The sequence below is a fragment of the Coloeus monedula genome (genome assembly GCF_965178545.1).
Source record: "Coloeus monedula genome assembly, chromosome: 39".
In the NCBI taxonomy this organism is placed as follows: Eukaryota; Metazoa; Chordata; class Aves; order Passeriformes; family Corvidae; genus Coloeus; species Coloeus monedula.
This window is the reverse complement of record NC_138819.1, coordinates 666838-688704: the sequence shown is the minus strand read 5'-3', so window position 1 is coordinate 688704 and position 21867 is coordinate 666838. Positions and strand designations below refer to the sequence as shown.

The 21867-nt window shown below is 70.1% G+C and overlaps 2 protein-coding genes across 2 annotated transcripts; one reads left to right on the top strand and one right to left on the bottom strand.

The window, feature by feature from the left end:
• Positions 1–5174: 5174 nt before the first annotated feature.
• STIP1 (stress induced phosphoprotein 1) lies at positions 5175–11725 on the top strand. The gene is made up of 14 exons (XM_082300467.1): positions 5175–5250; positions 6128–6337; positions 7057–7198; positions 7428–7569; positions 8024–8186; positions 8871–8997; positions 9080–9182; positions 9281–9401; positions 9509–9605; positions 9689–9813; positions 10108–10144; positions 10331–10434; positions 10803–10975; positions 11504–11725. The coding sequence occupies exons 1-14, from the start codon at positions 5242–5244 to the stop codon at positions 11574–11576; spliced, it is 1626 nt and encodes a 541-aa protein (XP_082156593.1). The 5' UTR covers positions 5175–5241; the 3' UTR covers positions 11577–11725.
• Positions 11726–12004: 279 nt separating this feature from the next.
• Positions 12005–21400, bottom strand: LOC309584294 (fermitin family homolog 3-like; the record flags this gene model as incomplete). Its single annotated transcript, XM_082300250.1, has 14 exons — positions 12005–12166; positions 12950–13091; positions 13660–13784; positions 13898–14113; positions 15012–15118; positions 15804–15922; positions 16056–16081; positions 16444–16572; positions 17352–17456; positions 17973–18075; positions 18665–18803; positions 18885–19019; positions 19788–20021; positions 21100–21400. The coding sequence occupies 14 exons, from the start codon at positions 21398–21400 to the stop codon at positions 12005–12007; spliced, it is 2043 nt and encodes a 680-aa protein (XP_082156376.1).
• Positions 21401–21867: the final 467 nt, after the last annotated feature.

Below are 21867 nucleotides of genomic sequence, written 5' to 3'. Positions count from 1 at the left end.
CTCCCCTGCTTTGCGGGGTGCTGGAGGGGTAAATGGGGCTGGGGGAGGGAGTTTGGGGTCGGGTGGGACCCACTGAAGGGTCCGGGGAGGGCAGTTTTGGGGAGGGGGCGTCCCAGCCCTCATCCAGCCCCGGGGCACGACCCTCCCTCCCCCACTGTGAGGGGACACACGACTCCCCCTTCCCCCGCGCCCCCCGGGACCCCCAAATTCTCCCCGCGACCCCACGTGTGAGCGCTGGGGGGTGGGGAGGGGGTCCCTGTGTGATTCCCACCCCCCCTTCCCAAAATCCGAGGCAGGGAAGCGCCACCGCCCCCTCCCCAAATTCCACATTCACACCCAACACCCCCCGACCCCCGACCCCGAATCCCCCCGACCCCGAATCCCCCCGCACCGGGGGCGGTCCCGGCCCGGTCCTTCCCACGCCCCCTCCCCCCCCCCCCCCGATCCCCCCGCACCGGGGGCGGTCCCGGCCCGGCCCCCCCTCCCCAGGCCCCCCCTCTGCCGCCGCCTTCCCACGCCCGCAGCCGCCGCCGCCGCCGCCGGGCCCGCACGCGCCGCCCGGTAGCCACCCGGTAAGGACCCCCCGACACCCCCGGAACCCCCCCGGGACCCCCCAAACCCAACCCCCTCCTCCATCCCCCCCTCCCGCTCCGGTACCCGTGGATGCTCCGGCCCGGGGGAGGGTCCACTCGGCCGGAGCAGGGCCCGTTCCCGCCCGTAGCCCCTCGGAGTGACCCCCCCCCACCCAGCGACCCCCCCCCCAAACCCTTCCGACCCCCTCCAGCCCCCAAATCCGCGGTGTCCCCACCCCCCCTTCCCAGGGATGCTCCAGCCGGGGGGAGGGGCCCGGGAGTCCGGGAGAGGAGGGGGACACCCAGGCGCAGCCCCCCCCCCACCCTGAGCGCCCCCCCCGATCTCCCCAAACCCCCCTGACCCCCCCGGGAACCCCCCCGAACCCTCCCGGTACCCGGGGATGCTCCAGCCGGGGGGGGAGGGACCGTCCGGGCTGGGTGCGGGGGGAGGGGAGAGGAGAGGGGCCCGGGCGTCCGAGGGCCTGACCCCCCCCGAGACCCCCCCTCATAAACACCCCCCGCCTCCCACCCGCACCCCCGGACCCCCCAAACCCCCCCCGCGCCCCCCGGTACCCGGGGATGCTCCAGGCAGGGGGGGAGGGGGGCGGCAGGCCCAGGGTTCACGGCAACGACCCCCCCCCAATCTCCACGGGACCCCCGTGGGCTCCCCAAAACCCCTCCCGAGCCCCCCCCGGGGGTACCCAGGGGTCGCGGGGGGGTCGCGGTGAGGGGGGGGGTGTCACCGGTGTCCCCTCCTAGGGGGTGTCACGTGACCGCCCCCCCCCCCCCCCCCCCCGCGAGGCCGGGGCTGATGCAAGGGGGTCCCAGGGGCACGAAGGTCCCGGGGAGGGGGGGGGGTCCCTAATGAGGTGCTGCTAATGAGGGGGGGTTTATTAGCGACGCTGCTAATTGGCCCCCGAGGGGGTGGGGGAGGGCCCGGACACCAGGGTGCTGGCGGGTGTCACATGGGGGGGGAAGAGGGGGGGCTGTCGCATGAGGACCCCCCCCCCCGTGGATGACGCCCCCCTCCCCACCCACAGCGGCCCCCCCGGCGGGGCGGGGGGGCCATGGAGCACCGGCTCCGGTAGCCACGGGCTCGCACGAGGACCCCGGCAGGCGAGGACCGAGGAGAGGAGCCAGGTAGGGCCCCACCCCCAGCACACCTGGATGGCGGGGGGGGGGGGTCTGGGGTGTCCCTGCTCTGGGTATGGGGTCGGGGGTGTCCCCTATAAGGGGGGACACCTTAGAAAATGTTGGGGAGGGGGTGCCCCGTAACGGGGGTCGGGGGGGTTCCTGCCCTTTCTATGGGGTCAGGCTGGCGGTCCTGCCCCTTCCCCCTTTGATGTGGGGGGTTCTGAGGGGGGGGTCCTGCCTTCTATAGAGGTCAGGCTGGGCAGGGGGTGCAGCCCCCCCCTCCCACTACCCTGACACCTTCCCATCCCCCCCCCTCCCCCACAGGACACCCGTCCACCCATGGCCCCCCCTCCCCCTTCCCTGCCCCTCCCTCCCCTACCCCGGGCACCGCGGGGGGGGCCGCCGCCTCTGCTGACCGCCGTGGCCACCATCACGCTGGTCACCGCCGCCACCGTCGGGGCCTGCCCGGCCGTGTGCCGCTGCGCCGGCGGCCGCGTCTACTGCAACGACCGCGGGCTCACGGCCGTGCCCGAGGGGCTCCCGCCCGGCGCCACCACGCTGTTCCTGCAGAACAACCGCATCGGCGACGCGGGGATCCCGGCGCGCCTGGGCCGGCTGCCGGCGCTGCGGGTGCTGTACCTGTACGCCAACGCGCTGGAGCAGCTGCCGGCGCACCTGCCCCCGGCGCTGCGGGAGCTGCACCTGCAGGAGAACAACGTGCGCGGGCTGTGCCGCCGGGCGCTGGCGCGGGCGCCGCTGCTCGAGCGTCTGCACCTGGACGACAACTCGGTGTCGGCGGCCGGCATCGAGGAGGACGCGTTCGCCGAGAACCGCCGGCTGCGCCTCCTCTTCCTCTCGCGCAACCACCTGAGCAGCGTCCCCGCGGGGCTGCCGCCGGCGCTGGAGGAGCTGCGGCTGGATGACAACCGCATCCACACCATCCCTCTGCGCGCCTTCGAGGGGCTGCCGGCGCTGCGGCGCCTGGTGCTGGACGGGAACCTGCTGGCCAACCAGCGTATGGCCGACGACACCTTCAGCCGCCTGGGCAACCTCAGCGAGCTCTCGCTGGGCCGCAACGCGCTGGCGGCTCCTCCGGCCAACCTGCCGCGGGCGCGGCTTCGTCGCCTGTCCCTGGCCGCCAACGCCATCAGCCACGTGCCGGCCGGAGCCCTGGCGCGGATGCGGGCGCTGGAGCGGCTGGACCTGTCGGACAACAACCTGACCACGCTGCCGCGGGGGCTCTTCGACGACCTGGGCAGCCTGAGCCACCTGGGGCTGCGCAACAACCCCTGGTTCTGCGGCTGCAACCTGGCCTGGCTGCGGGACTGGCTGCGCCGCCGCGCCCCGCCGCGCCTCGAGGTGCGGGGGCTGCTGTGCCAGGCGCCGGCGCGGCTGCGGGGGCTGCCGGTGGGCGAGCTGCGCGGCGAGATGGACGCCTGCGAGACCCCCGCCGCGGGGGGAGGCGGCGGCGGCGGCGGCGCTGCGGGCGGGGGGACGTCCCCCGGTGTGGCCGCCGTGTCCCCCCCCGCGGGCTCGAACGGCGCCGCGGCCGCTTCGCCGGGAGCCGCCGCGGCCGCGCCGGGGCTGTGGGTGCAGGCGGCGCCGGGGGGAGCCCTGCGGGTGCGGTGGCCACCGGCCCCCCCCGGGGCATCGCTGAGGCTGAGCTGGCTGCGGCCGGGCGGGGGGGCCGTGACCGAGACGCTGGTGCGGGGGGAGCGCGGCGAGTACGTGGTGCGGGCGCTGCAGCCCCGCGCCCCGTACCGCGTCTGCCTCGCCGCCCTGGAGCCCCCCGCCGCCCCCCCGCTCTGCGCCCAGGCCCGTGCGGGGGCCGGGGACCCCCCCCAGCCCGGCTCTCCCGCAGCCCCGGCCGGTGGCGATGCCCCCCCCGCGCTGCCCCAGGCCGCGGCTCTGGGGGCGGCGGCGGCGGCGGCGGCCGGGGTGATGCTGGGGGTGCTGGGGGGGTGCTGGAGGAGGAGGAGGAGGAGGAGGATGGGGCTGGGGGGGCCGCCGCCCCCCAAAGTCGGCGGGGGGGGGGCGCGGCTGCCGCTGCGGCCCCTGCGGCCCCCCGAGGAGGGCGGCATCCGCACCGTGTACCCCCCCCCGCCGCCGCCGCCGCCGCCGCCGCCGCCGCCGCTGCCCCCCCCCGCCGTGCGGGGGTACCGGGGGGGGCAGGTGCCCCGTGGAGGGGGAGGGGGGTCCTGATGGGGGGGGGGGGAAGCGGGCGGCCTCTTCCTAGGAGACCCCCTCCCCGTGTTGGGGACCCCTCCCGGGCTGTGGCTCTGAGGACATTTCGGGGGACCCTTTTAGGGGCATTTTGGCTTTTTTTAAGGTGTTTTTTCGGCACCGCGGCTTTTTGGGGGGGAAAAACGGCAGATTTGGTGCAGGAATGGGATTGGAGGGGGAGGGGGTGGACGGACCCCCGGCAGCCACGACCCCCTTGGGACCTCCGGGAAGACCCCCCCAGGCCCCGACAGAGCCTGTGGGGAGTGGGGGTGGGGAGGACCCAGGGGTCGGGGTGGTTCCCCCCTCCCCCCACGCACCTTCGAGCCGGGTCTGTGCTCCCCTTCCCCTCCTCCCCCCCCCCCTCCCGCGAGGTGCCTTCACCCCTCCCCCCGCCCCTGCCGTTGGATTTGGGGAAAAAGGACCAAAATCAGGAAAAACCGACCCAAGAGGGCCGAGGGGGACCCGAAACTCCCCCTCTCCCCACCCCCCCAATAAACCCAGCGGCTCCTTTTCCTGCCGGTGCCTCTTTCCCGTGGGACGAGGGGGTGGGGGGGGGGGGTCTGGGGGGGAAAATTTGGGGGGGGGGAGGAGGTCACATAAGGGAGTCGCAGGGGAAGGGGTGGGGGTGTCACTGGGGATCCCGGGGGTGGTGAGACAGGGACCCCTCGGAGGAGGACGAGCCGTGGGAGGGGGCTGGGGCGGGGGGGGTCACACCAGGGCCCTGTCAAGGTCACATGTGTGTCACTCAACACCCCCCCCCCCTCCCCACGGGACCCCCCCCCCATGACTCCCCTTGGCCTCGGGCGAGGGTCCCCCGTGCAAGCCCCGCCCCTTTCGTGCAAACCCCGCCCCTCTGCTCAAACCACGCCCCCTCCCCGTGCCAGCCCCGCCCCTCGCTCCCTTCCCAGGAGACCTCCGCGCCGCCAGGGGGCGCTCTGGCACCTCCGCCTCGCCCTCCTTCCACCCCGTCCTCTGTGATTGGCGCCGCTCGCAGCCAATGGGAGAAGCGGAAAATTCCAGCAGTCCCAGCGGAGCCCGACCAATGGGCGCCCAGCGCCGGGAGACGCGGCCAATTGGAGCGCGCGGGGGCGGGCCCTGCTGCCGGCTTCCGCTGGAAGCGCGTCTGGGAGGGGGCGGGCCCCGCTTCCCGCGTCAGCCAATGGAGAGGCAGGAGCGCGGGCGGCAGCCAATGGGAGCGCGCGCGGGGGCGGGCGGGCGGGGCGCGCGGCCAATGGGGCGCGGGGGGCGTGGCCGTGGGGTTCTAGCAGCTTCCAGAGGGCGGCGCGGGAGCGGCGCGAGCGGAGCCGCGGCCATGGAGGAGGTGGGGGGGGGGGTGGCTGAGGGGTCCCGCGGGGGACGCGGAGGGGCCTGAGGGGTCCCGGGGACGGGCGGAGGGGCTGGGGCGGCCCGGGGGGCGGGTCTCGGGATTGAGGCTGGATATAAGGGGGCCGCAGGGCGTTAGAGGCGTTCCGAAGCGGATCGGGTGTCCCTGCCGGGGTCGTGGGGCTCTGAGGGGATCGCGGGCCCCTGAGGGGGCTCAGGGCGGTTTCGCGTTGTCTGGGGGTTCCTGAGGGGTGCTGGGGAGGTGCGGAGCGTGGCGGGGAAAAGCGAGGGGTCCCAGGAGAGGTTCAGGGTCCTTGAGGACGCGGGGAGGGGCTTGGGGAGGGCCTGGAGGTGTTTGGGGTCTGCAGGAGCCGGTTCCTTCCTCACGTTCCTGATGTTCTTTCTCTTTCCTCTCTCCTTTTTTTTTTCTGTCTCTCTTTCACGTTCTTCATCTTCATCTTTCCGGTCTTGCTCACGCCTCTCTTCTCCCTCGCCCCCTCTCGTTGCTTTCGCCCTTCTCTCTCCTCCTGCCGCTTGCCCTCCGTTGCTTTTTCATTCTTCTCCCATTCCTCGTATTTTCGTGCTTTCCACCTTCCTCGCACCTTTATCCTCCTCATCATCCTCGCACCTCCATCCTCCTCATCATCCTCGCACCTCCATCCTCCTCATCATCCTCGTACCTCCATCCTCCTCGTTTTCCTCGCACCTTCATCCTCCTCATCATCCTCGCCCCTTCGCTGTTCCCCCTCCTTTTTTCCTTCATCCCCTTCGCATCTCCCCCCATTCAATCGCCCTCTCCCTCCTCCTTCTCATCCTCTTCCTCACGCCCTTCCCCTCCCGTTCCTATCCCTCCTCTCCCCGTGCCCGTCCCGCAGGCGCAGGAGCTGAAGGAGCGGGGGAACCGGGCGCTGGCGGCGGGGGACGTGGGGGCGGCCGTGGGGCACTACTCGGCCGCCATCGCCCGGGACCCCAACAACCACGTCCTGTTCAGCAACCGCTCGGCCGCCTACGCACGCCTCGGGGACTACAGCCGGGCCCTGGCCGACGCCTGCCGCACGCTGGAGCTGCGCCCCGACTGGGCCAAGGTGGGGGCACGGCGGGCTCGGCGCGGGGGGGACGCGCGGCTCCCCGTGGGGGTATGAAGGGGACAGGGTGGGGGGCTGATTGGGGGGGTCTGCGTGGTCCCCGTCGGGCTGTGGAGGGGGGGTTCCGTGGGGTGCGGGCGTCTGGGGGGGGGTCTGCGTGGCCCCAGTTGGGTTAGGGAGGTGCGGGACGGGGGTATGGTCTTGAGGGGGCTGCGTGGTTGTCATCGGGTCAGGGAGGGACTGGACTGGGGGGTCTCAAGGTGTCTGAGCATGGGGGGGTCCTAGAGGGGGCTGAGCATGGGGGATCCCCTGGGTGGAGATCCCAGGGGGGCTGAGCATGGGGGATCCCCTGGGTGGGGGTCCTAGGGGGGGCTGAGCATGGGGGATCCCCTGGGTGAGGGTCCTAGGGGGGGCTGAGCATGGGGGATCCCCTGGGTGGGGGTCCTAGGGGGGGCTGAGCATGGGGGATCCCCTGGGTGGGGGTCCCAGGGGGGCTGAACATGGGGGATCCCCTGGGTGGGGGTCCCAGGGGGGCTGAACATGGGGGATCCCCTGGGTGTGGGTCCCAGGGGGGCTGAGCATGGGGATTGATCCCCTGGGTGGGGGTCTCAGCCCATGGAGGGTCAGGGTGGGGGGTCCCAAGGTCCACACGGCCCCCCCAGCCCCCGAAAGGACAGGTCGGGGGTCTGACCAGGGGTCCCCCCCCTCCTGTCCCCCAGGGGTACTCGCGGAAGGCGGCGGCTCTGGAGTTCCTGCAGCGCCTGGAGGAGGCCAAGGCCACCTATGAGGAGGGGCTGGCGCGGGACCCCGGCAATGAGCAGCTGCTGCAGGGCCTGCGTGGGGTGGAGACGAGGCTAGCGGGTACGGAGGGGAGGGGGGAGGGCTCTGAGGAGGTTTTGGGGGGCTGGAGGGGCTCGGGGAGTAGAGGAATGGCTGGGGGGAGGTCCCTGGGAGAGGTTGGAGTGGCTCTGAAAGGTTTAGGGTTCCGGGGAGGAGGAAGAGAGGGGTGGGTTTGGGGTGTTCAAAACAGGACTGGGGAGTCCCTATGAGGGATTTTTGGGGTCCCTGACCCTTTCTGACCCCGTTTCAGAGCGGAAGCTGCTGAACCCCTTCAGTGCCCCCGACCTGCTGGCGCGGCTCGAGGCCGACCCCCGGACACGGGGGCTGCTGGGGGACCCCGAGTACCGGCAGCTGCTGGAGACGCTGCGCAGTGACCCCGGGCAGCTCGGGGCGTCAGTGCGGGGCTCCGGGGGGCTGGGAGGGGCTGGGATGGCGTTTTGGGGAGGGCTGGGAGGGGCTGGCAAAGGGTTTGAGAGTTTGCAGGGCTTTGGGGGAGGTTTGGAGGGGTTCAGGGCTGATTTTGGGGGGGGTCTGTGGCTGATTGAGGGGGGGTTAGGGAAGCAGCAGGACCCTCAGGGTGGGGCCACAGTGCAGATTTTGGGGTGCAGGCACCCCCAGGGGAGGTTGGGATGGGGAATTTGGGGTGCAGGCCCCCGCAGGGATGTCGGGATGGGGAATTTGGGGTGCAGCCTCCCTTCCCAGGGATGTCGGGGTGGGGAATTTGGGGTGCAGCCGCCCACAGGGATGTTGGGATGGGGAATTTGGGGTGCAGCCCCCCCCAGGGATGTCGGGATGGGGAATTTGGGGTGCAGCCTCCCCCCAACGCCCTCCTGCCCCCCTCCCCAGGAAGCTGCAGGACCCGCGGGTGATGACGACGCTGAGCGTGCTGCTGGGGGTGGAGCTGAGCGGGGCTGAGGAGGAGGAGGAGGCCCCCTCCCCACCCCCCCCGCCCCCACCACCCCCCTCTCAGCCCCCCCCAACCGAGGAGCTCCCCCAGAACAAGCAGGAGGTGAGGGGGGGGTCCCCAAAATCTGGCAGGGGGGGGTTTGGGGACGGCCCTGCACAGCTGAGGAGCAGCGGGAGGAGAGACTGGGCTGGAGGGGAGGGATTGAGGGGAATTTGGGGGGGCTGTAGGGCCGATTTTGGGGTGCTGGGAGAGGAGTTGTGATTTGGGGAGGGTCCCAGCCAGATTTTGGGGGTGTGGGGCTCCCTGGTGGTTTTAGGGCGATCCCCTCTGTCAGGCACAGCGGGAGAAGGAGCTGGGTTATTGGGGGGGAGGAGGTTTTAGAGGGCAGATCTGGGGGAGTCCCAGCCAGTTTTGGGGTCCCCCCCTTAGGTCCAGCAGGAGAAGGAGCCAAGTCGTGGTGGGAGGATCGGGGTGGGAAATTCATGGGAGGGTCCCAGTCAGTTTTGGGGTTCCTTTTCTCAGGAACAGCAGGAGAAGGAGCTGGGTTGTTGGGGGGGGGGGAGGGTTTAGAGGGCAGATTTGGGGGGGTCCCAGCCAGTTTTGGGGTCCCCCCCTTAGGTCCAGCAGGAGAAGGAGCCGAGTCGTGGTGGGAGGGTCCCAGTCAGTTTTGGGATTCCTTTTCTCAGGCACAGCAGGACAAGGAGCTGGGTTATTGGGGGGGGGGGGAGAAGGTTTAGAGGGCAGATTTGGGGGGGTCCCAGCCGGTTTTGGGGTCCCCCCTGTCAGGCCCAGCGGGAGAAGGAGCTGGGCAACGCCGCCTACAAGCGCAAGGAGTTCCCGGCGGCGCTGGAGCACTACACCCGCGCCGAGCAGCTGGACCCCACCAACATGACCTACGTCACCAACCAAGCAGGTCCGTGACCCTAAACCCCACCCTTCCCCCCCAAAAACACCCAAAACCCCCCCTGAACCCCCCTCCCCACCCACCCACGCAGCCGTGTACTTCGAGACGGGCGAGTACGAGCGGTGCCGGGCGCTGTGCGAGCGCGCCATCGAGGTGGGCCGGGAGAACCGCGAGGATTACCGGCAGATCGCCAAGTGAGTCTGGGGGGGGCTTTGTGGGAGGAGAAAGGGGGGTGTCGGTGCTGTGCCCCCCCCCAAAACCCTCCCCTCCTCCTCTTCCTCGTCCCCTCCAGGGCGTACGCGCGCATCGGGAACTCCTATTTCCGCGAGGAGCGCTACAAGGACGCCGTGCACTTCTACAACAAATCCTTGGCCGAGCACCGCACCCCCGACGTGCTCAAGAAGTGCCAGCAGGTGATGTGGCGGGGTGGAGGGGGCACGATGGACATGGGGATGCTGGGGGTGACCCCCCCAGTCCGGCCTCCTCACGCCCAACCCCTGGCTCGCCGCTGCTGCTGCAGGCTGAGAAGATCCTGAAGGAGCAGGAGCGCTTGGCCTACATCGACCCCGACCTGGCGCTGGAGGAGAAGAACAAAGGCAACGAGTGCTTCCAGCGAGGTTTGGGGGGAGCTCTGAGGGGTTTAGGGTGGGTTCCTCTGGGGTTTGGACACCCCCTGAGAGCGAGGGGGGGGTTGTTTTAGGGGATTACCCGCAGGCCATGAAGCACTACAGCGAGGCCATCCGGCGCAACCCGCACGAGGCGCGGCTCTACAGCAACCGCGCCGCCTGCTACACCAAACTGCTCGAGTTTCCCCTCGCCCTCAAGGTGTGGGGCTGGGCTGGGGGGGGCTGGGGGGTGGGCTTGGGGGTTTTGAGGTTCCTGGGGGTTGGTTTGAGGGGTGGGTGATCAGATTGGGGAAGGGTTTAGCATTGGTTTGAGGCTCCTGGGGTGGTTTGGGGAGGACCAAGGGGACTTGGGGTGGTGGTTTTTGGGGACAAAAGGCACTTGGGGGACTGGTTTGGGGGCACGGAGGAAGTGCTGGGGGCTGTTTTGAGGGTGCAGGGGCCAGTTTGGGGCTCCTGGGACACTCCTGACCTCCCCTTTTTTTTTTTCCTCCAGGACTGTGAGGAGTGCATCCGGCTGGAGCCCACCTTCAGTGAGTGGGGGACAGGAGGGGACAAGCCCTGCCTCTGCTTTACCATCATCATCCTCATCCACCTCCTCTTTTGCCTGTACCTGTATCCCCCTCCCTTTTACTCTTCCGCCTGTCCCCGTGTCCCCCCGTGTCCCCCCATGTCCCCTGCTGTCCCCGTGTCCCCCCGTGTCCCCCCCGTGTCCCCAGTCAAGGGCTACACGCGGAAGGCGGCGGCGCTCGAGGCCATGCGCGACTACACCAAGGCCATGGAGGTTTATCAGCGTGCCCTGGACCTTGACCCCTCCTGCAAGGTCAGCCTGGGACGCCCCCCCACCCCAGGGACCTCTCCTGACCCCTGGGACCCCCCCCTGAGCCCCTGCTGCCCTCTCGGACACCCCCTGACCACTGGGACCCTCGCAAGGCGTGGCAGAGAGGCAGCGGTGCTGCCATGGGGTGCTGCACCTCCTGTGACTGCCCCCTGACCCCCCTGGGATGCTGCTGACCCCTGGGAACTCCCTGGGACCCCCCTGACCCCCTGTTCCCCCCAGGAGGCGGCGGAGGGGCAGCGGCGCTGCCTGCGGGCGCAGCACCCCCTGGGACCTCTTGGAACCCCCCTGGGACCCCCTGGGACCGCCCTGGGACCCCCCTGACCCCCCTTTTCCCCCCCGGTGCCCCCCAGGAGGCGGCGGAGGGGCAGCGGCGCTGCCTGCGGGCGCAGCAGCAGCGCTCGGAGCCCCCCGAGGAGCTGCGGCGCCGGGCGCTGGCCGACCCCGAGGTGCAGCAGATCATGGGCGACCCCGCCATGCGCCTCATCCTCGAGCAGATGCAGAAGGACCCCCAGGCCCTGAGCGAGTGAGTGCCCCAGGGGGAAGGGGCGGGGGGGTCCCCGAGGGTCCCCGAGGTGGTGGGGGGGTGGCACCGAGCAGTCACCGAGTGTTGGGGAGGGTCCCCCCCACAGTGTCCCTGGCACCGCCTCCGAGGGGGGGACGGGGTGGCATTGCCCGGCTCCGGCAGCTCGCTGAGCCTCCGTGAGCCCCCCCAGGGGTGTCCCCAGGTGCCGCTGAGGTGTCCTCAGGTGTCCCAGAGTGTCCCCAAAGGTGTGACGGGGGGACACCGAGTCCACCCAGAGCCATCAGTGGGGAAGGGGGGGCTGTGCCCAGCGTGTCACTGAGGCGTCCCTGGGTGTCCCTGGGTGTCCCTGAAGCGTCCGTGGCTGTCCCTGGGTGTCACTGGCTGTCCCCGAGGTGCCACTGGCTGTCCCCAAGGTGTCCCCAGGCTGTCCCTGAGGTGTCCCCAGTCTGTCCCTGGGTGTCCCCAGGCTGTCCCTGGCTGTCCCCATCCCGGGGTCCCCCTCTAACCCCCATTTCCCCCCCCCCCCAGACACCTCAAGAACCCCCTGATTGCCCAGAAGATCCAGAAGCTGATGGATGTGGGGCTCATCGCCATCCGGTGACCCCCCCCAAACCCCGGGGACCCCCCCCTTGGGGCCCCCCCCGGGGACACCCTGACCCCTTGGGGGGGTCTGGGGGCGCTGCCCCTCCCCCCCTCCATCTCCTGTCGGTTCTGGGGCGCTGCCACCCCCAATAAAGAGCGGAGCAGTGACCCCGGCCTGGGGGCCAAAGGGGGGGTGGGCAGGAGGAGAATTGGGGGCATTTGGGGGGGTCAGGGGGGGCATTGGGGTCCTTCCCACAGGGCTGGGCTGGGACCACCCCCCCCACAAGGATTTTGGGGGGGTCCAAACCCTCACACGAAGATTTTGGGGGTGTCCCCCCCCCCTCCCACGACACCCCCCCCAAGACACCGAGGTCCCTTTGAGCACCACGAGCGTGTTGAGCTTTGCTGGGGGGGGTGGGGGGGCTCTGGCCCAGCTGGGGAGGGGGCTCAGGGGTCGTACCCCCCCTCCATGAGGCGCCGCAGCTCGTGGGGGTCCCGGGGGTGCCCCCCCAGGGCCAGGTACCCCCCCAGGAACTGGTGCAGCACCCGGGGGGGGGCCGAGAGCACGCGGAGCCCCAGGGTGACGTCACCGCTCAGCCACAGCCGCACCTGGGGGGGGGAGAGGGGGGCACGGGGTGAGACCCCTCCCCAAAACCGTGGGGGGGAATGCAGGGCCGCTCCCAGTGCCTCCCAGTGCGCTCCCAGTGCCTCCCAGTGCATTTCCAGTGCCTTCGGGTGCACTCCCAGTGCATTTCCAGTGCGCTCCCAGTGCCTCCCAGTGCATTTCCAGTGCATTTCCAGTGCCTCCCAGTGCATTTCCAGTGCCTCCCAGTGCATTCCAGTGCCTCCCAGTGCGTTTCCAGTGCCTCCCAGTGCTTTCAGGTGTGCTCCCAGTGCATTCTTGGTGCTTTCCAGTCCCTCCCAGTGCATTCCAGTGCCACCCAGTCCCTCCCAGTGCCTTTGGGTGCGCTCCCAGTGCATTTCCAGTCCCTCCCAGTGCCTTTGGGTGCACTCCCAGTGCCTCCCAGTGCTTCCCAGTGCCTTCAGGTGCACTCCCAGTGCATTCCAGTGCCACCCAGTCCCTCCCAGTGCGCTCCCACTCTCTCTCAGCTCACTCCCAGTGCATTCCAGTGCCACCCAGTGCCTCCCAGTGCTCCACACTCATTCCCAGACCATTCCTGGTACTTTCCCAGCACCTCCCAGTCACTCCCAGTTCTTTCCAGCTCACTCCCAGCGCCTCCCAGTCACTCCCAGTCACTCCCAGCTCACTCCCAGACATTCGAGTGCCTCCCAGTCCTTTCCAGTGCCACTCCCAGCCCATTCCCAGTGCTACCCAACGCCTCCCAGCGCTTCACACTCACTCCCAGTGCCTCCCAGTGCCTCCCAGTGCACCTGCTGGCTGTCCCAGTTGACGTCCCACTGGCGGAGGTCGCTGTAGCTCCAGCTGCGGGTGACGGCGCCGGAGCCGAGCTTGACCCGGAGCAGCCGCGAGGGTCCCACGGCCAGAACCTCATCACGGCCCGCGCCCCGAAACCTGGGAGCCCCCCCAAAATGGCTGAGAGCCCCCCCAAAGGGCTGAGAGCCCCCCAAAAACGGCTGAGAGCCCCCCCAAAGGGCTGAGAGCCCCCCCGAGCGGCTGAGACCCCCCCAAAGGGCTGAGAGCCCCCCAAAAACGGCTGAGACCCCCCCAAAGGGCTGAGAGCCCCCCAAAAACGGCTGAGAGCCCCCCCAAACACCTGGGACCCCCCCTCAGTGCCACCCCAGCTCTGAGCGGTCCCAACCAGTGCTCCCAGTGCTCCCAGTACACCGCACCTTGCACTAGGCCAGCCCCACCCTGCTCCCCCCAGTCCATCCCAGTGACCCTCCCAGTCTGTCCCAGTCCGTCCCAGTGCCCCCCAGTGACCCTCCCAGTCCATTCCAGTGCCCCCCAGTGATCCTCCCAGTCCATCCCAGTCTGTCCCAGTCCGTCCCAGTGCCCCTCAGTGACCTCCCAGTGCCCCCCAGTGACCCTCCCAGTCCGTCCCAGTCCGTCGCAGTGACCTTCCCAGTCTGTCCCAGTCCCTCCCAGTGACCCCCAGTGACCCTCCCAGTGCTCCCAGTACCTGACCACGAAGTGCCCCAGTCCGAAGCCGGGCAGGGCCCTCCAGGCCTCCACGAAGCGCAGCCGGGCCTGGGGGGGGCTCAGGGGCCCCACCCGCTGCAAAACCTCCAGGAGCCGGGGGGCGAACTGGGGGGGGGGAGGGGGAGGGGAAGAGGGGAAATGTGAGGGGGGGGGCTCTGGGGGGGGGGAGGGGCGGTGTCGGTGTCGGGGGGGGAGGGGCTGGGGGGGGGTCCCGGTACCTGCTTGGCTTTGATCCTGCGCTGGAAGCGGGGGGGCAGCAGCCGCCGCGGGTCCGGGGGGGGCCGGGAGGGGGTCCCGGGGGGGTCCCCCCTGTCCGGCTGCACCCCCAGGACCCCCAGGACCCCCCGGATCTCTGCCCGGAGCGCTGCGGCCGATGGGGACCCCCCCCGCGAGGCCGCGCAGCACCCCGAGATCCAGCGGGCGTATTGGGGGGGCTGGGGGGGCGGGGGGGGGCACGGTGAGACCCCCAAAATTCCCACTGAAACACCCCGGATCCCCCAAACTCCCTGAGACCCCCAAAATTCCCACAGAAACCCCCCCCCGGATCCCCCAAAATCCCTGAGACCCCCAAAATTCCCACAGAACCCCCCCGGATCCCCCAAACTCCCTGAGACCCCCAAAATTCCCACAGAACCCCCCCCCCCCGGATCCCCCAAAATCCCTGAGACCCCCAAAATTCCCACAGAACCCCCCCCGGATCCCCCAAACTCCCTGAGACCCCCAAAATTCCCACAGAACCCCCCCCCCCGGATCCCCCAAAATCCCTGAGACCCCCAAAATTCCCACAGAACCCCCCCGGATCCCCCAAACTCCCTGAGACCCCCAAAATTCCCACAGAACCCCCCCCGGCTCCCCCAAACTCCCTGAGACCCCCAAAATTCCCACAGAACCCCCCCCGGCTCCCCCAAAATCCCTGAGACCCCCAAAATTCCCACAGAACCCCCCCGGATCTCCCAAAATCCCTGAGACCCCCAAAATTCCCACAGAACCCCCCCGGATCCCCCAAACTCCCTGAGACCCCCAAAATTCCCACTGAAACCCCCCCCGGCTCCCCCCAGAACTCCCCCAGGACCCCTCGCGTCCCCCTCAAAGTCCCCCCAACACCCCCCAGGACCCCCAAATTCTCCCCACACCCCCCCAAAATCCCTGAGAACACAAACCCCCCCCCCGAGACTTCACACCCCCCCACCAAGACCCCCCCAGGACCCCCAAATCCCCTTGGGACCCCCCCCTCCCTCCTCGAATTCTCATGTCCCGTCCACTCCATTACCCCCAGACCCACCAGGACCCCCCCGGGACCCCCCCGGGACCCCCCCCGGGACCCCCACCCACATCACGGCACCGCAGGAGGGTCTCGCTCATCCCCCCCGGCGTCGGCACCCGGAGTTTGATGCCGAATTTCTGCGCCCCCAAATCCACCTCGGGGGTCACCTCACAGCCTGGGGGGGCACAGGGGGGTCAGGAGGGTCCCGGGGGGGTTCCGGGGGGTCCGGGAAAGGAGATGGGGGCATCCCAGAGGGGATTTGGGGGGGTCCTAAGGGGGTCTGGGAGGGATTTGGGGACTCTGGGGGGGTCCCGGGGGGGATTTGGAGGCACCCAGAGGGGAGTTCGGGTGTCCCAGGGGAGCTCGGGGGGGATTTTGGGGGGATTTGGGGACTCTGGGGGAGTCCCGGGGGAATTTGGGGACTCTGGGGGGGTCCCGGGGGGGATTTGGAGGCACCCAGAGGGGAGTTCGGGTGTCCCAGGGGGGTTTGGGGGGGATTTTGGGGGGATTTGGGGGCCCTGGGGGAGTTCCGGGGGAATTTGGGGACTCTGGGGGGGTCCCGGGGGAATTTGGGGGCACCCAGAGGGGAGTTCGGGTGTCCCAGGGGGGTTTGGGGGGGATTTTGGGGGGATTTGGGGGCCCTGGGGGAGTTCCGGGGGAATTTGGGGACTCTGGGGGGGTCCCGGGGGAATTTGGGGGCACCCAGAGGGGAGTTCGGGTGTCCCAGGGGGGTTCGGGGGGGGATTTGGGGGCCCTGGGAGGGTCCCAGGGGAGGAAATGGGGGGGTGGTCCCAAGGGATTTGGGGGTGCTGAGGGGGGAGGGGTCTCAGGGGGATTTGGGGGAAGTTTTGGGGTCTCACCACGGAGGTTGAGCTGCTGTTGGGTGCCCCCCGATCCCGGGGGGGTCCAGAGCGACAGCGACGACCCCGAGAGCACGGCCCGGGTGGGGCGGGACCCCCGGAAGGGCCACGGGGACGGCCTGGGGGGGGACCCCAAATGTGGGGGGGGGGGAGGGGGGTCAGCAGAGACCCCAAAACGGCCACAGGGATGGGCTGAGGGGACCCCAAATTTGGGGGGGGGGATCAAGGGGTGGGATCGGGATCTGGGGGTACCTGGAAATCTCCAGCTCCTCCTCCAGCTCAAGGGGGGCTCCGAGCTCCTCCTGGGGACCCCCCCGGACCCCTCAGTGACTCCCAGTGACTCCCAGTAACTCCCAGTGTGGCCAGATGAAACCACCGATATCTCCCAGTGCTCCCAGGGTCCCTCCCAGTACCTCCCAGTACCCCTAAACGCCCCCCCCCCCGAGCCCCCCAATCCCCCTCCCAGTGCTTCCCAGTGCCCCCCAGAGCCCCCCAATCCCCCTCCCAGTGCCTCCCAGCGCAACCCAGAGCCCCCCAATCCCCCTCCCAGTGCCCCCCAGTGCCTCCCAATCCCTCTCCCAGTGCCTCCCAGTGCCCCCCCGAGCCCCCCAATCTCCCTCCCAGTGCCCCCCAGTCTCACCGCTGGGGCGGGGGTCCCGCTGCCCCCCAGGCTCAGCTCCAGTTTGTCCAGGGCCGTGTCCAGGTCCTGGGGCTCGGGGGGGTCCTGGGGGTCCCCCCCATCCCCCCACTCCGCCCCCTCTATCTGGTACTGGGGGTCCAGAGGGGTCAGGGGGGGATTTGGGGGTGTCCCAGTGAGATTTGGGGTTCAGGGAAGTCCGGGAATGTTTGGGGAAGCTTTGGGGAGGATCTGGGGGTTCCCGGGGAGTCCCAGGGGGGTTTGGGGGTGCAGGAGCGAGGTTTTGGGGCGTTCCCGGGGGATCCAGGGGGTTTTGGGGAGATCCCGGGGGATCCAGGGGGGTTTTGGGGAGTTCCCAGAACATCCAGGGGGGTTTTGGGGAGTTCCCAGAATATCCAGGGGGGTTTTGGGGAGTTCCCAGGACATCCAGGGGAGTTTTGGGGAGTTCCCAGGATATCCAGGGGGGTTTTGGGTTGTTCCCGGGGGATCCAGGGGATTTTTGGGGTGTTCCCAGGACATCCAGGGTTGTTTTGGGGAGTTCCCAGGATATCCAGGGGGGTTTTGGGTTGTTCCCGGGGGATCCAGGGGATTTTTGGGGTGTTCCCAGGACATCCAGGGTTGTTTTGGGGAGTTCCCAGGATATCCAGGGGGGTTTTGGGGAGTTCCCAGGACATCCAGGGGAGTTTTGGGGAGTTCCCAGGATATCCAGGGGGGTTTTGGGTTGTTCCCAGGACATCCAGGGTTGTTTTGGGGAGTTCCCAGGACATCCAGGGTTGTTTTGGGGAGTTCCCAGGATATCCAGGGGGGTTTGGGGTTGTTCCCGGGGGATCCAGGGGGGTTTGGGGGAGTTCCCAGGATATCCAGGGGGGTTTTGGGGAGTTCCCGGGGGATCCAGCGGGGTTTTGGGGTACCTGGAGGGCGGCGAAGAGCATCCCCTGCTCCTCGCTGCAGTCGATCTCCTCGGCCAGGAGGGCCCCCAGCGCCTGCTCCTGCAGCAGCGCCACGCGCGGCTCGTCCTGGGGGGCCGGGGGAGGCATTTGGGGGGGCTGCGACCACAGGGGACCCCCAAAACCCCTCCCGGAGGCCCCCCAAAGCCTCTCCCAGGGGGTGTTTGGGGAGTCGCACCGAGGGTTTGGGGGTCCCTGGTAGGTTATGGGGTACCTGGGGGTATTTTAGGGGTCCCTGGTGGGTTTTGAGGTACCTGGGGGTTTTTTTGGGGGTCCCTGGTGGGTTTTGGGGCACCTGGGGGTTTTTTTGGGGGTCCCTGGTGGGTTTTGGGGTACCTGGGGGGTATTTTGGAGGTAGCTGGGGGGTATTTTAAGGGTCCCTAGTGTGTTTTGGGGTACCTGGGGGTATTTTGGGTGTCCCTGGTGTGTTTTGGGGCACCTGGGGGGTATTTTGGAGGTAGCTGGGGGGTATTTTAAGGGTCCCTGGTGTGTTTTGGGGTACCTGGGGGGTTATTTTAAGGGTCCCTGGTGGGTTTTGGGGTTCCTAGGGGTGTTTTTGGGGGTCCCTGGTGCGTTTTGGGGTACCTGCGGGTCGAGCCCCATGGCGCAGGGGTATTTGAAGCGCAGCAGCAGCTCCTCGTCCTCGGCCACGCCCTGCTCCAGCAGCGAGCGCCCCACGTCCAGCCACCTGCGGGGGCGGAGCCGCGCTCGGCCACGCCCACCCACAAACCACGCCCAAAACACACGGCCACACCCTCGCAGCCCCGCCCCGCCAAGCCACGCCCACCCCGACCACACCCATAACCAAGCCACGCCCACTCCGACCACACCCAAAACAAGCCACGCCCACTCCGAGGACACCCGAACAAGCCCCGCCCACTCTGACCACACCCAAACAAGCACCGCCCACTCCGACCACCCCTAAACAGGCCCCGCCCACTCCGAGCACACCCAAGCAAGCACCGCCCACTCCGAGCACACCCGAACAAGCCACGCCCACTCGACCACACCAGAACAAGCCACGCCCACTCTGAGCACACCCCAAACAAGCCACGCCCACTACGACCACACCCAAGACAAAGCCACGCCCCGTCAAGCCACGCCCACTCCAACCACACCAAAACCAAGCCACGCCCACTCCGACCACGTCCAAAATAAGCCACGCCCACTCCGAGCACACCCGAACAAGCCACTCCCACTCCGACCACACCCAACCAAGCCCCGCCCCACCACACCCAACCAAGCCCCGCCCACTCGCGCCCCGCCCCGCCCCTCACCGTGCGTGCAGCCGCGCCCTCCGGAGCAGGGGGTTCCCCGGGGGGCTCCGGGAGGCTCCGGGGGGGTCTCTACCCCCGAATTTGGGGGTTCTCAAGGGCTGGAGCAGCTCGGGGGGCAGCGCGGGGGGAGGGGCCTCATCTGGGGGGGGAGATAAGAGGGGTGTGGGGGAGGGGGAGGCACACGGGGGGGGTCCAGTCGCCCCCTCCCCCCCCCGCTCACCTGCCCGGGCTCTCAGGTGCGTCAGGTCCAGGTCGGGGGGGTCCCGGGTGGGGTCGCGGCCCTTTGACCCCCGCCCCCCCCTCCCCTCGTCCCGCTCCGGCCGCAGCAGCGAAAGTTCCTCGGGGTGACGGATCCCTGCGGGACCCCCGGGCCGGTCACGGCGGGACCCCCCGGGGCACCCCCAGTCACCCCTCAGACCCCTCCAGCGAGCCCCCCAGTATCACCCAGACCCCTCCTCAAGCCTCCCGGGTTCCCCCAGACACCCCCAGTGAGACCCCCAGACCCACCGAGCAGCCCCCAGACACCCCCAGTGTCACCCCCAGACCCACCGAGCAGCCCCCAGACCCATCGAGCAGCCCCCAGACCCACTGAGCAGCCCCCAGACCCCTCGAGCAGTCCCCAAACCCCCCAATGACGCCCCCAGACACCCCGAGCAGCCCCCAGACCCACCGAGCACCCCCAGACCCACTGAGCAGCCCCCAGACCCCCCGAGCAGCCCCCAAAGCCCCCAATGACGCCCCCAGACCCACTGAGCAGCCCCCAGACCCCCGAGCAGCCCGCAGACCCACTGAGCAGCCCCCAGACCCATCGAGCAGACCCCTCGAGCACCCCCAGACCCACCGAGCAGCCCCTAGACCCCTCGAGCAGTCCCCAAACCCCCCAATGACGCCCCCAGACACCCCGAGCAGCCCCCAGACCCACCGAGCACCCCCAGACCCACTGAGCCGCCCCCAGACCCCCCGAGCAGCCCCCAAAGCCCCCAATGACGCCCCCAGACACCCCGAGCAGCCCCCAGACCCACCGAGCAGCCCGCAGACCCATCGAGCACCCCCAGACCCACCGAGCAGCCCCCAGACCCACCAATGACGCCCCCAGACCCACCAATGACGCCCCCAGACCCACCGAGCAGCCCGCAGACCATCGCCGCCGCCCGCCCGGGGGTCCCGGCGAAGTCGAGCCGCAGCCTCAGGACCCCCCCGGCCGGGAGCCGCAGTCGCAGCGGGCGGTGCCGGGGGGTGAAGAGGAGCCGGGACCCCCCCCCGACCCCCAGCGCGTCCAGGGTGGGGCCGGGGGTCAGCAGCCACCGCTGCTGCTGCACCCACCACAGAGCGTGGTCCGACCAGTCCCGGGGCTCGCCTGGGGACAGGAGGGGCTCGAGGGGGGCTCAGAGGGGGCTGGAGTGGGGTTAGAGGGGGGCGAAGGGGCTGGGGGGGGGGGGTTGTTGTACCCCCAAACCATCGGGGGGCTACGGGGGGAGGGGGCTGTGATGGGGTCGTGGGGGACTGGGGGCTGCTGAAGCGGGGCTGAGGGGGCTCCTGGGGGGCTGCAAGGGCTGTAGGGGTCCCCCCGTACCCCCAAACACATCGGGGGGGCTCGGGGGGGTGGCGGGTCGCGGGGGGGGGGGGGGGTGGGGTGCACTCCCTGAGTTATTTATAGACCGCGGGTCCCTTATCAGCCCGGCCAGGGGAACCGCGGGGAGGGGGGGGGGACGGGAAGTGGGGGGACCCCGGGACCCCCTGATAAGGGCGCCCCTCCCCCACCCCGGGCCGCATCTTCCCCTCCCCCCCTTCCCCCATCCCCCCATCATCGCTGAGCGTGACACCGGGGGGGATGGGGGGGAATTGTCCCAAGGGGGACCCCGGGGGGGGTCGGGGCTGTGGGTCCGGCCACGGGTCCGGCCACGGGTGGGGGGTGTGAGTCTGGCCAGGGGTCAGTGCTGTGGGTCCGGCCATGGCTCCGGCCAGGGGTCAGTGCTGTGGGTCATTGCTATGGGTCCGGCCATGGCTCCGGCCAGGGGTCAGTGCTGTGGGTCATTGCTATGGGTCCGGCCATGGCTCCGGCCAGGGGTCAGTGCTGTGGGTCATTGCTATGGGTCCGGCAAGGGGCCAGTGCTGTGGGTCCGGCCATGGGTCCGGCCAGGGGCCAGTGCTGTGGGTCCGGCCATGGCTCCGGCCAGGGGCCAGTGCTGTGGGTCAGGCCATGGCTCCAGCCATGGATCCGGCCAGGGGCCAGTGCTGTGGGTCCGGCCATGGCTCCAGCCATGGCTCCGGCCAGGGGTCAGTGCTGTGGGTCATTGCTATGGGTCCGGCCATGGCTCCGGCCAGGGGTCAGTGCTGTGGGTCAGTGCTGTGGGTGCGGCCATGGGTCTGGCCAGGGGTCAGTGCTGTGGGTCCAGCCAGGGGTCCGGCCATGGCTCCGGCCAGGGGTCACTCACCGAAGGTGTCCACGATGAGACGCAGGAGGCCCCCGACGTGCAGGTCCCCGGTGACGCAGAGGGTGAGGACACGGGGGGCTACCGGGGGGCCCGCGGGCTGGCCCTGCCCCACGGGCTGGCCCTGCCCCACGGGCTCGCCCTGCCCCACGGGCTTGCCTTGCCCCACGGCCTTGCCTTGCCCCACGTGCTCTCCTTGCCCCACGGGCTCTCCTTGCCCCACGGGCTCGCCCTCCTCCACCTCCACCCGCAGCTCGAAGGAGCCGTCGATGTCCTCCCCGCTCGCCGTCTTCAGCCCCGCCATGGCCCCGGCCGTGTCCGGAGTGTCCCCGTCCCACGTCCCCGCGGCCACCCCCGCGGCCACCGCCGCCCCCCCGCCGTGGGGAGGAGCCACCAGGGCTCCAAGGTTGGGATGTCCCTCCCACGGCACCCACCGGGCTGGGGGGGGGGGGGGGGGCCGAAATTTGGGGTCCCCCTCATCGGGAAAACCCCATTTCCCCATCCCGCAGCTGCGATGGGATCGGGAGAGACCCCCCAGGTCACCCCCCCGTGCCCCCCCCCAGGACATTCCCAAGGGATGTGGGGCTCCCTGAGCGCGCTGGGGGTCGGGGGGGGGGTCCCGGCTCCTCCCCCCGCCCACCCCCCAAATCACAGGCGGGGCTGCCGAGGCCGAGGAGTTTTTATTGCTGGGGGGGTCGGGGGGGTCCCGGCGCATCCCCCTCGGTGGGGTGGGGAGGGGGTCCAGTGTCACCTGGGGGGGGAGGGGACAAC

Coding starts and splice junctions, on each gene's coding strand:
- STIP1 (XM_082300467.1), top strand. Junction 9,606..9,688: donor CAACGAGTGCTTCCAGCGAG/GTTTGGGGGGAG, acceptor GGGTTGTTTTAG/GGGATTACCCGCAGGCCATG. Junction 10,145..10,330: donor CCGGCTGGAGCCCACCTTCA/GTGAGTGGGGGA, acceptor CCGTGTCCCCAG/TCAAGGGCTACACGCGGAAG.